General features: G+C 44.4%; 1 protein-coding gene across 1 annotated transcript in view; it reads right to left on the bottom strand.

Moving 5' to 3' along the window:
• Window positions 1-13,514, bottom strand: part of LOC124620030 (putative inorganic phosphate cotransporter) — a 150,428-nt gene that overhangs the window by 31,980 nt on the left and 104,934 nt on the right. Inside the window, exon 7 of the mRNA XM_047146696.1 lies at window positions 669-801. Coding sequence (XP_047002652.1) covers window positions 669-801 — 133 coding nt within the window. The remainder of the gene's footprint in view (window positions 1-668; window positions 802-13,514) is intronic.

The following is a 13,514-nucleotide window of genomic DNA, read 5'->3' on the forward strand; positions in this document are numbered from 1 at the left end:
AGGAGTGCATGCGATCGCTTCGACACAAGGGTAGAGGCGGTCATTGCGGCTGAGGGGAGTTACATCGAGTAATATTACTCTTGTGAGATACCACTACTTATATGTAAAAGGATTTTCATTTTAATTTGTATTTTGTTTCTATAAATCTGCTTTTGAGAAAAAGTTTCATTTGTCCGGATTTAAGCGCCGCACCCAGCAATTACCCTGAATTTCTATACCTATATCTACATACACTCTCCGCAAGCCACTGTGCGGTGCATGGTGGAGAGCGCCCTGTACCACTATTAGTTATATCCTCTCCTGTTCCACCTGCGAATAGAGAGAGAGAAAAACGACTGTATATACGTCTCCGTGCGGACTCTAATCTTTCTAATCTTATCTTGGTGGTCCTTGTGCTAACTGTACGTTTAAAGTAGCAGAATCGTTCTGCAGTCAGCCTCAAATGCTGGTTCGCTAAATTTTCTCAATAGTGCCCCCCGAAGGGAACGTTCCTCAGACAAGTTAGGCTTACCTCAATTTTGAGAAATCTGGCGTCCACATTGCTGTAGGTTATCTTACCATGCAGAAGATTCAGGAAAAAGGCAACAGTAGAACTGTACAGATAGCTACACATCCATTGCAAACGCTTCCTGAAACGTAGGTAACTATACAGACCAAGTTTCACTTACATGGAATGACGAACAGCTTTCGGACCACGATCTTGTTTCTGTTTGGTTTTGAAAGGATCCAGTCGCCCACAGAGCTAAAGACAACTCCAAAGAGTAGCCTCATCAGGTACGGCAGACTTGCGAAACCTCCCGACTGCAAAAGAAGAGCACCAATATCAGAGTCACGGCATACAGGCACTTTCGGCCATTAAAATAAAAAAAATCGTGAAGGCGGTGTGCGACAAACGTCACCTTTAGCATGAAGTGAACTACACGCTTGGTTAAGTAAATGCATTTAGGTGTAACTCCACAAAGAATGCCGGAGTAAGTTCGTCTATATACAGAGGGTGTCCCACTAACTTTGCCACCTCATATATTTTCGAATGAAACAAAATGCGAAAAGTGCAATTTGCCAGGGATGCACTCATGTCAGGGAATGACACAATGAGCAGGAATGCATAATCTCTACAAGTAAACAAACATTACTTTCAACACAAAATTACTTTCTTTAAATGACACTTGTATTCTTTTTACCAAAGTGAAACCAAGAGGTACAATTACTGGTGGCAGACTTGGTTTCATTGCTCTAAACCTTATACCTTCTGGAATACTTGCACTTTTAGTAATGGAAACTGTGCCACAACTTCTGCTCTAATGCTGTTGATGCCACAAAGCTTTTAATATGAACAAAGTATACTTGTTGCGGCTTCGTTTGACAGAGAGGTTTGCCGACTACAGTGCAACCAACGACAGCCCTGCACACAAGAGGAGAGGCAGCATGCCGGCCGGAGTGGCCGAGCGGTTCTAGGCGCTACAGTCTGGAACCGCGAGACCGCTACGGTCGCAGGTTCGGATCCTGCCTCGGGCATGGATGTTTGTGATGTCCTTAGGTTAGTTAGGTTTAAGTAGTTCTAAGTTCTAGGGGACTGATGACCTCAGAAGTTAAGTCCCATAGTGCTCAGAGCCATTTAAACCATTTTTTTAGAGGCAGCGTGCTGTCTCTTCAGATGAGTCTCAGACCGAGTACAGCATCACCATGGATGTATACATGTGCAATGACTCTTCAGGAAACCAAAGTTGGCAGCTTATTTGTCATAATCATAAGGGGCCAGCACGTGGCCTGATGGTGCAGAGCGCCTCTGGGTAATAACACAATCACCTCTGGTGCGCATAGCTAATATTTTCGACGAGATCCAATACATTTTCTACCTGTTAAGGTAGTTTCTGTACCCCATAGTCGAGGTCTCTGTGGCGTTTTTTTTCTTATTCAGCAAGATAATGCAATACCACACGCTGCATGTGCTGTTAAAACCCTAAAGGCGGCCTCACGTGGCACAAGGCAGCTAACACTGACATGGACATGGATGGAATATCTGACCTCTCGACAGAGAGCACCGTTGGCACACGGGACGAGTTGGTTAATGTGATTTGCGACCCCAGCGCTCTCCAGCCTATCTCACTCACTGAGAACGTCTGGTCGTGGTATACCACAACTCGCACACAGAGCTGCTGTTGAATTGGGGCATAAAGCTGAAGAGGTGTGGTTCATGTCATCCATGCTCAGTTCCACTTTGTGACCATCCGGATTAGAGCTGTTCTTGCACCCACAAGTGGCAGCTCTGTGTACTGAATTTCACACCCTGTACAGCCCCAAATCACCTATAATTTTAATTAGGTATTCTTCCCGCTATACCATATGCTGACAGTAAGTAAAATACATTATTTGCCATTCTTCTGGTGTTGCACTGTTAACTGCTAGCAGTATCGCCCATGTACAGCAGTAGGTGCTGCACAAGTCACACCGCCATGTTCAACGTCATCTTGCACTAACCATTCACAGACAGCAGGTGGCAGGACTAGAGTGGCCAGCGCGAAAGTAGAGTCCCCGATGGGCTGCGTGCTGTGATTCGCCCGCCTCTCGGCTTTGTTGCCATGTAGGTACCGTTAGCAGTGCGGTACGGCAGAGCAGGTGAAAGCTCAGTGTTACCGTTCTATATCGAGTGTTCACGTCTGATCTCAGTGTCTTCCTGTCTTTAGAAAGGCGCTTTGACGTGTGTTCGGTGGTGAGCAACATGCAGGAGCAACGGCCTACTTGTAGTACTCCTCCGGTCGGTGTGCGTTAAGGGCGGAAAGACATTCGTAAACAACCGAAAATTATCGTATAGAATGTACTCAAGTATTTTACTGATCTGGCCGACAATGAAGAAACGAGGAATAACCTAAATTATGCGCAGATTCATACCCCAGGAGCTAAAGCGTGTGGTGTCTCCAAATCAACTCTAGGACGTACATTCCTGGAAATTGAAATAAGAACACCGTGAATTCATTGTCCCAGGAAGGGGAAACTTTATTGACACATTCCTGGGGTCAGATACATCACATGATCACACTGACAGAACCACAGGCACATAGACACAGGCAACAGAGCATGCACAATGTTGCCACTAGTACAGTGTATATCCACCTTTCGCAGCAATGCAGGCTGCTATTCTCCCATGGAGACGATCGTAGAGATGCTGGATGTAGTCCTGTGGAACGGCTTGCCATGCCGTTTCCACCTGGCGCCTCAGTTGGACCAGCGTTCGTGCTGGACGTGCAGACCGCGTGAGACGACGCTTCATCCAGTCCCAAACATGCTCAATGGAGGACAGATCCGGAGATCTTGCTGGCCAGGGTAGTTGACTTACACCTTCTAGAGCACGTTGGGTGGCACGGGATACATGCGGACGTGCATTGTCCTGTTGGAACAGCAAGTTCCCTTGCCGGTCTAGGAATGGTAGAACGATGGGTTCGATGACGGTTTGGATGTACCGTGCACTATTCAGTGTCCCCTCGACGATCACCAGTGGTGTACGGCCAGTGTAGGAGATCGCTCCCCACACCATGATGCCGGGTGTTGGCCCTGTGTGCCTCGGTCGTATGCAGTCCTGATTGTGGCGCTCACCTGCACGGCGCCAAACACGCATACGACCATCATTGGCACCAAGGCAGAAGCGACTCTCATCGCTGAAGACGACACGTCTCCATTCGTCCCTCCATTCACGCCTGTCGCGACACCACTGGAGGCGGGCTGCACGATGTTGGGGCGTGAGTGGAAGACGGCCTAACGGTGTGCGGGACCGTAGCCCAGCTTCATGGAGACGGTTGCGAATGGTCCTCGCCGATACCCCAGGAGCAACAGTGTCCCTAATTTGCTGGGAAGTGGCGGTGCGGTCCCCTACGGCACTGCGTAGGATCCTACGGTCTTGGCGTGCATCCGTGCGTCGCTGCGGTCCGGTCCCAGGTCGACGGGCACGTGCACCTTCCGCCGACCACTGGCGACAACATCGATGTACTGTGGAAACCTCACGCCCCACGTGTTGAGCAATTCGGCGGTACGTCCACCCGGTCTCCCGCATGCCCACTATACGCCCTCGCTCAAAGTCCGTCAACTGCACATACGGTTCACGTCCACGCTGTCGCGGCATGCTACCAGTGTTAAAGACTGCGATGGAGCTCCGTATGCCACGGCAAACTGGCTGACACTGACGGCGGCGGTGCACAAATGCTGCGCAGCTAGCGCCATTCGACGGCCAACACCGCGGTTCCTGGTGTGTCCGCTGTGCCGTGCGTGTGATCATTGCTTGTACAGCCCTCTCGCAGTGTCCGGAGCAAGTATGGTGGGTCTGACACACCGGTGTCAATGTGTTCTTTTTTCCATTTCCAGGAGTGTATTATCAGATCTGTGTCATTGGCAGAATCTCCAGACATGAGTGAGTGTTTCGATTCTCCAAGAAAGGTATACGAACGTGAACGGAAATCAACCGACTTCGACGATTTTAACAAAGAGCTCATGCGTAGAACTGTACTTGGATATTACGACAGAGGAGAGTATCCAATGCTAAAAAAATATAGACTGGCCTTCGTGAAACAATTACTCGGGCTCAGAGACCTCCGTTCTTCATCTTCTATACTTGCTTGGTTTCCGATTCAAGAAGTGTAATGGCGGACGGAAATTCTTAATGGAACACGCAAGAGCGAAATTTTTGCGTACAATGCACTTCTCGCATGCTTAAAACACCAGGCCTGTAGTGTACTTGGATGAAACTTGGGTTTCACAGAACCACAGCAACAAGTATATGTGGCACGACCCCAAAGGAAACGGCAGTTTGAAAGTGCCTACTGGTAGAGGTGGCCGATTAATCTTCACCCACGCTGGTTCATTAACCACACGCTTCATACCAGAGGTCAAACTAGTTTTTCGTGGTGACAAAAGTTCTTGCCAATCTGACAGCCATTCAGAAATGAATTGGTTTATTCGACTGTTGTCTGCGCTGGAAGAAGGGTCAATTATGGTAATGGATAACGCCAGCTACCATTCCATTCAGATAAAAAAGCTGCCACGTTCAAATTGGCGCAAGGCAGATATTATGGAGTGTTAAAAGAGAAAGAATGTTTCATTTTCCCCCATGAACCATGGACCTTGCCATTGGTGGGGAGGCTTGCATGCTTCAGCGATACAGATAGCCGTACCATAGGTGCAACCACAATGGAGGGGTAGGTGTTGAGAGGCCAGACAAACGTGTGGTTCCTGAAGAGGGGCAGCAGCCTTTTCAGTAGTTGCAGGGGCAACAGTCTGTATGATTGACTGATCTGACCTTGTAACGCTAACCAAAATGGCCTTGCTGCTCTGATACTGCAAACAACTGAAAGCAAGGGAAAACTACAGCTGTAATTTTTCCCGAGGGCATGCAGTTTTATTGTTTGGTTAAATGATGATAGCGTCCTCTTGGGTAAAATATTCCGGAGGTAAAATAGTCCCCCATTCGGATCTCCGGGCGGGGACTACTCAAGAGGACGTGGTTATCAGGAGAAAGAAAACTGGCGTTCTACGGATCAGAGCGTGGAATGTCAGATCCCTTAATCGGGCAGGTAGGTTAGAAAATTTAAAAAGGGAAATGGATAGGCTAAAGTTGGAAATAGTGGGAATTAGCGAATTCGGTGGCAGGAGGAACAAGACTTCTGGTCAGGTGAATACAGGGTTATAAATACAAAATCAAATAGTGGTAATGTAGGAGTAGGCTTGATAATGAATAAAAAATTATGAATGCAAGTAAGCAACTACGAACAGCATAGTGACCACATTATTGTAACCAAGATGGATACAAAGCCCACACCTACCACAGTAGTACAAGTTTATATGCCAACTAGCTCCACAGATGACGAATAGATTGATGAAATGTATGATGAGATAAAACAAATTATTCAGATAGTGAAGGGAGACGAAAATTTGATAGTCATGGGTGACTGGAACTCGACAGTAGGAAAAGGAAGACAAGGAAACGTAGTAGTGAATATGGAATGGGAGTAAGGAATGAAAGACGAAGCCGACAGGTAGAATTTTGCACAGAGCATAACTTAATCATAGCTAACACTTGGTTCAAGATTCATCAAAGAAGGATGTATACATGGAAGAGGCCTGGACATACTAGAAGGTTTCAGATAGATTATATAATGGTAAGACAGAGATTTAGGAACCAGGTTTTAAATTGTAAGACATTTCCAGGGGCAGATGTGGACTCTGACCACAATCTATTGGCCACGAACTGCAGATTAACACTGAAGAAACTAAAAAGGTGTGATATGAGGAGATGGGACCTGGATAAACCGAAAGAACCAGAGGTTTTAGAGAGTTTCAGGGAGAGCATTAGGGAACGATTGACAAGAATGGGGGAAAGAAATGTAGTAGAAGAAGAATGGGTAGCTTTGAGAGATGAAATAGTGAAGGCAGCAGAAGGTCAAGTAGGTAAAAAGACGAGGGCTAATAGAAATCCTTACATAACAGAAGATATATTGAATTTAATTGATGAAAGGAGAAAATATAAAAATTCAGTAAATGAAGCAGACAAAAAGGAATACAAACGTCTCAAAAATGAGATCGACAGGAAGTGCAAAATGGATAAGCAGGAATGGATACAGGACAAATGTAAGGATGTAGAGGTGCATATCACATGGGGTAAGATAGATACTGCCTACAGGAAAATTAAAGAGACCTTTGGAGAAAAGAGAACCACTTGCATGAATATCAAGAGCACAGATGAAAGCCCAGTTCTAGGCAAAGAAGGGAAAGCAGAATGGTGGAAGGAGTATATAGAGGGTCTATATATGGGCGATGTTCTTAAGGACAATATTATGTAAATGGAAGAGAATGTGGATGAAGATGAAATGGGAGATACGATACTGCGTGAAGAGTTTGACAGAGCACTGAAAGACCCGAGTCGAAACAATGCCCCAGGAGTAGACAACATTCCATTAGAACTACTGATAGCCTTGGGAGAGCCACCCCTGAAAAAACTCTACCATCTGGTGAGCAAGATGTATGATACAGGCGAAATACCCTCAGACTTCAAGAAGAATATAATAAATTCCTATCTCAAAGAAAGCAGGTTTTGACAGATGTTAAAATTATCGAACTGTTAGTTTAATAAGTCACGGCTGCAAAATACTAACACGAATTCTTTACAGACGAATGGAAAAACTAATAGAAACTGACCTTGGGGAAGATGTTTGGATTCCATAGAAATGTTGGAACACGCAGTACTGACCCTACGACTTATCTTAGAAGATAGATTAAGGAAAGGCAAACCTACGTTTCTAGCATTTTTAGACTTAGAGAAAGCTTTTGACAATGTTGACTGGAATACTCTCTTTCAAATTCTGAAGTTTGCAGGAGTAAAATACAGGGAGCGAAATGCTATTTACAATTTGTACAGAAAGGAGAAGGCAGTTATAAGAGTCGAGGGGCATGAAAGGGAAGCAGTGGTTGGGAAGGGAGTGAGAGAGGGTTGTAGCCTATCCCCGATGTTATTCAATCTGTATGTTGAGCAGGTGGTAAAGGAAACAAAAGAAAAATTTGGAGTAGGAATTAAAATCCATGGAGAAGAAATAAAAACTTTGAGGTCCGCCGATGACATCGTAATTCTGTCAGAGAGAGCAAAGGACCTGAATGAGCAGTTGAATGGAATGGACAATGTGTTGAAAGGAGGATATATGATGAACATCAACAAAAGGAAAACGAAGATAATGGAATGTAGTCGAGTTAACTCGGGTGATGCTGAGGGAATAAGATTAGGAAATGAGACACTTATAGTAGTAAATGAGTTTTGCAATTTGGGGAGCAAAATAACTAATGATGGTCGAAGTAGAGAGGATATAAAACGTAGACTGGCAATGGCAAGGAAAGCGTTTCTGAAGCAGAGAAGTTTGTTAACATCGAGTATAGATTTAAGTGTCAGGAAGTCATTTCTGAAAGTATTTGAATGGAGTGTAGCCATGTATGGAAGTGAAACATGGACGATAAATAGTTTGGACAAGAAGAGAATAGAAGCTTTTGAAATGCGGTTCTACAGACGCTGCTGAAAATTAGATCGGTAGGTCACATAACTAATGAGGAAATATTGAATAGAACTGGGGAGAAGAGAAATTTGTGGCATAACTTGACTAGAAGAACGGATCGGTTGGTAGGACATGTTCTGAGGCATCAAGAGATCACCAATTTATTATTGGAGGGCAGCGTGGAGGGTAAAAATTGCAGAGGGAGTCCAAGAAATGAATACACTAAGCAGATTCAGAAGGATGTAGGTTGCAGTAGGTACTGGGAGATGAAGAAGCCTGTACAGGATATAGTAGCATGGAGAGCTGCATCAAACCAGTCTCCAGACTGAAGACCACAACAACAAAAATAACAATGTTTCATTTTCATTCATGTCGGGAGGACGCCGAAAACAGTGCTATCATTGTCATAATGAAGAAACGGAGCAATTTATCTGACGTCAAAAAGGCGTGATCATTGACTTTCGGGCCAGTGTAGAAGCATTTCTGGAATGACTAAGTTTGTAAAATGTTTGCATCCGCCTTAGTTAAAGTATACTGTCCATGGCTAAAGGGCGAGATCCAAAACTGGTGTCGAAGTAACTGCAGTAAACCACAGGCAATAGACGACAGCGGTGAACGAAGACTCGGGAAATGTGTACGGGCTGAAAGACGTGCAACTGTTGAGGACATGATTGCCCAGATGAACCAAGGTGTATCAACAGTGTCTCCTCATCGACCGTTCTGCGAAGGTTGCTGGGTATGGGCCTCCGCAGCAGGCGCCTGTTTCATGCTCCAATACTGACTGCTGTTCATCGGCGATGAAGGCTGAAACTTGCACGCCAGTACCACAGCTGGACGTCCACTGAGTGACGATAGTGTACTTTTCAGATGAATCGCTTTTTATTCGCCATTGGACAGATAGCCATTGGCGTGTATGGCCCAGCAACAATCGTTGGAAGGTTCCAGGATGCAGAAGGGAGTGTATCCTCTCTGGAATATTTTCGTGGCATTCCCTGTGTGATCTCTCATTCTGGAAGAACAGTGGACCAACACAAGTATACATCTATCCTTCGAAACCAGTTCTACCGCTACATGCAGTTTGTTTTTACTCAGCACGATGGCAGCTACCAGCAGGACAATGTAACGTGTCACACAGCTCGCACTGTAGTTTGAAGAGCACCATGATGAGTTTACCGTACACCCATGGCCATCAAACTCGCCGGATTTAGATCCAATCGAGAATCTGTGGGACCACCTCGACCAGTATGTTCGCGTCATGGCTCCTCAACCGAGAAACATAGTGGAGCTGGCCACAGCATTGGAGTCGACCTGGATCCACATTTCTTTCTCTTCAAGAACCGCTCTGACACTCTTCCTGTTCGTCTCACAGCCGTCCATGCCGCAAAATGTGCTCACTCAGGCTCTTGAAAGATGGGCACATTGATGTGTCTAAGCGGTGTGTAAGCTCACTGGACAAAAAAATTAGTCACCTCTAGAAAAACCATTGCAAGCGTCATTTAATACCACGTAATTCCGCAGCTGGACTTCATAACCGGCTGTGTTCGTTTGGAAAGTGATTCCAAAAGGTTGCGCAAGTACGTCGCATCCACGTTAAGCCACTCGTTGAGGATTTGATCGCACAGTTCCATCACACTGCGGGGATGCCGATGTCGGAGTTTTACCCGCTGTTCCAACGTGGCCCACAAGTTTTCTATGCGATTCAAGTCAGGTGACTTTGCAGGCCAGTCGGGATGTAATATGGTCAGGGAGTATGCAGAAAACCAGTCACATATTCCTCCAGCCCTATGAACTTCGCTGTTATCATTTTGAAAAATAGGAGCATCAATAGCATACACATCATGGAGGCGTTGACTGAAAAGCAATACCTTATCATTCAGAATGTTTAAATAAACATGCTTGTTTATGTAAGTGGTCACTTCAGGGAGATGGCTCAAATCATGATTAGAAAAACACTCTCAAAACATAACACACCCAGAGCGTCACAGTATCACCTGCGGGTCCACAGCTCGTGGTCGTGCGGTAGCGTTCTCGCTTCCCGCGCTCGGGTTCCCGGGTTCGATTCCCGGCGGGGTCAGGGATTTTCTCTGCCTCGTGATGACTGGGTGTTGTGTGATGTCCTTAGGTTAGTTAGGTTTAAGTAGTTCTAAGTTCTAAGGGACTGATGACCATAGATGTTAAGTCACATAGTGCTCAGAGCCATTTGAACATCACCTGCGGCTTGAACCTGACCTTGCTCAAATTCAGAATGAAATGCTTCATTTAGCCTTAGACGCACTCGACGACGTGCGTCATTTGAACATTGGCAAAAATGTGACTCGTCACACCACACTACCTTCCGCCAGTCAGCTTCTGTCCACGTTCGATTATTTCCAGTCCATTGAAAACGTACAGCCTTATGTGCCTGTGTGAGCAATGGTCTCTTACGACTCCAAATGTTCATTTCAAGCAGTTTCAGTAGCAATGCGTTCGCTCTAACAGGTTTGGGATGGACCACCATTCACTGCCCGCTGCATTTCCTGTCGGGTTTGGAAGCGATTTTGATTCACTAGCCGTGAAACGTGTCTCCGGTCCCTCTCGCTCAGGACCTTTGTCCGACCACATTTCTGACGTCGTGTTTTGCGGTCACGTGTGTTACACCTCTGGTTGTAGACACGTTGAACGACCCGCCGGGAAACACCAACAAATCCAGCAACTACACGCACCCTATGGCCATGGGCATATTTACATACCATGTCTATTTGAAATATAAATGTTCCGGTGATCCTTACTTCATTATGTTCACGTAGAGGCGTCCGTCCCGGTAGCTGAGTGGTCAGTGCGACAGAATGTCAAACCAAAGGGCCCGGGTTCGATTACCGGCTGAGTCGGAGGTTTTCTCTGCTTAGGGACTGGGTGTTGTGCTGGCCTAATCATCATCATTTCATTCCCATCGACGCGCAAGTCGCCGAAGTGGCGTCAAATCGAAAGACTTGCACCCGGCGAACGGTCTACTCGACGAGAGGCCCTAGTCACACGACGTTTATGTCTATTTGCGTAGAGGCAGTATGCGCGTGATTGAGCACGTGACTCTACTGCTGTGCCACCTGTAAAGGCTTGACGATTCTTCTGTGCATGCGCACTGGATGACTAATTTTTTTCCGGTGAACTTACAACGATTACGAATTATTATACAATTTCGTGAAGCTGTGTTTCCACCGTTATTGAAATTGAGTGGTGATCTTACCGCGAACTTAATGACAGAAGTCTGATATTTCAGCACCATTCTCAGATGCACTCTATTTCAGTTCCATGCACACGTCAGACGCCCAAACGTATCCCAATTCTTTTAAACATTTTCAGGGTGATGTGATGATGATGATGTTTGGTTTGTGGGGAGCTCACCTGCGCGGTCATCAGATCCCGTCAAAGTCCCAATTTTTACACAGTCCAGTCGTTTTGCACAGTCCGGTCTAGCCACAGTTACAAATGATGATGATGATGATGAAATGATGAGGACAACACAAACACCCAGTCCCCGGGCAGAGAAAAATCCCCAACCCGGCCGGGAATCGAACCCGGGACCCTGTGATCCAGAGGCAGCAACGCTAGCTTCTAGACCACGAGCTGCGGACCCAAGGTGGTGTGGTATGACACTCGCGATTACTGTCATAACGCGCCTTCTTAATTTTGCCAACATCACACTGTAAGCAAATGGATGCAAAATTGTCCCTAATGAAGTCACACAGGAAGAAATCAGACACAGAAGGACGACGGATTTGTCTGTATGGGCGATAGACCATCAATCCGTCTACCTCGTAATGACACAATAAATTCTAGGGATTAACTCACAACTTCATTTTTCTTTTTTTCCGTTTTCAGTTTATTACATAAGTTTCTTTGACGAACATCAGTACATGCACCAATGCTTTATTAAAGTAACAAACAATACCACCCGTTAATGGCATATGATACTGTTTCAAACTTTCTGTTGTCTGTGCAAAGTTACAATTTTTCATTATCACTCAGTAATTCGGTTTCGATTATTTTACTAACGATTTAAATAGTAAAATAATTAGTAGTATATGTGACGTATAAGAAAATGTTATACAAGAATATTTTCTTAATATTTGAGAGAGAGAGAGAGAGAGCTGCACTACGTAGATCAAAGATATTGCTATGTTGTTGAACAAGGAGACAAACAGTCAGCAGTTGTGAGTCAGTGAGCGGCAATGTGCGCGTAAATCAGAGCTTGTGCATAGTTGTGGACAGTTCCAAATAATGAGTTTGCGGAAGAAACCGCTTCATTACATAAACAGCCAATATCTATGAAATCATTGATAACGCTACGACAGAGTTATCTGTCTGTTTACCAGAAACATTAACTTTGTTTTAGACATCGACCAAGGAGATGACATTGTACATCTCTGACGTCAACAATGCTCCGAACAGCTCTGCAGAGAGTACAGCTTATAAGTAAAATTTTGTAAAGTCAGTTGGATTTCAAATTTCAGTTTACGAGATGAATAAATTACTAAACTGTACTGTTATTAACGATTGTTGTTTTTTTATCGGTTGACTACTTTTATTTGCAGCTACAGTTTTACAGAAAAAAGAGTGTGTAATGTATGCGAAAGGTACGAATTATATTGTCGCCGCGTGAATGTAGCAAACCTCAGTACAGGCAATCAGGTAACAAGATTATTTAGATTATTTTATTAAATGAATGCGCTTCCAGCAAAGGTGGATAAATATTTTTATACTAATTTTGAGTGAAGTCAGTTCGAAAGGAATTAATTACCATATCTTTGGTTAAACTGTGAAGCTTTCGCTGTTAAAGATTGTGAGTAGATTTAACATAAATTTTGCAAGACAGTAAATAAGAATTTCGAATAGAAACTCTTCTATCCGTTACCAGTTACAACTACTGTCACTAACTTCATTTAAAAAATTTACTGTTTGCACATAACGTAATAGATATGATACCAATTTTACCTATTTGAATCTAAAGGCCACCACAGTTGTTTCTTAGCGCTACATTTACCACAAAAATATCTTCGTTATTCTGTTACCTATGGACTTTTTTATGCGTGTCTTTGAATGTGGTTACGTAATACTGCCATGTTTTTGTTGCGTAATCTAATATGCAAATGAAGTGTTGTTAAACCGTTAATGTCACCTCCGTCATCTTTGAGTGTATAATATTTTCTAATTTCAACCATTTTTTTAAAACAATCGTTAAAATAAAGTTCTTTTCATGGGCGCTCATAGTTGGTCGGGGGGCGGGGGTGTCACTGCAGACAGCTGCACCTTGTGAGAATTCATTTAGATTACATTTATGAAAAGGACCTGTAACTGCTGGGCTCGGATTTTTATGACCTAAAATACGTGGAAGATTATTACTAAAATGACCTGAAAGTATCTATAAAATGAAGTAAAACTGATACTAGAAACATGTAAAGTAGGTTATAAAATGAAGTCAGGTAATAAAAAAATTATAGGATGTTGTAACTGAAA

Source organism: Schistocerca americana, chromosome 6 (genome assembly GCF_021461395.2).
Source record: "Schistocerca americana isolate TAMUIC-IGC-003095 chromosome 6, iqSchAmer2.1, whole genome shotgun sequence".
NCBI lineage: Eukaryota > Metazoa > Arthropoda > Insecta > Orthoptera > Acrididae > Schistocerca > Schistocerca americana.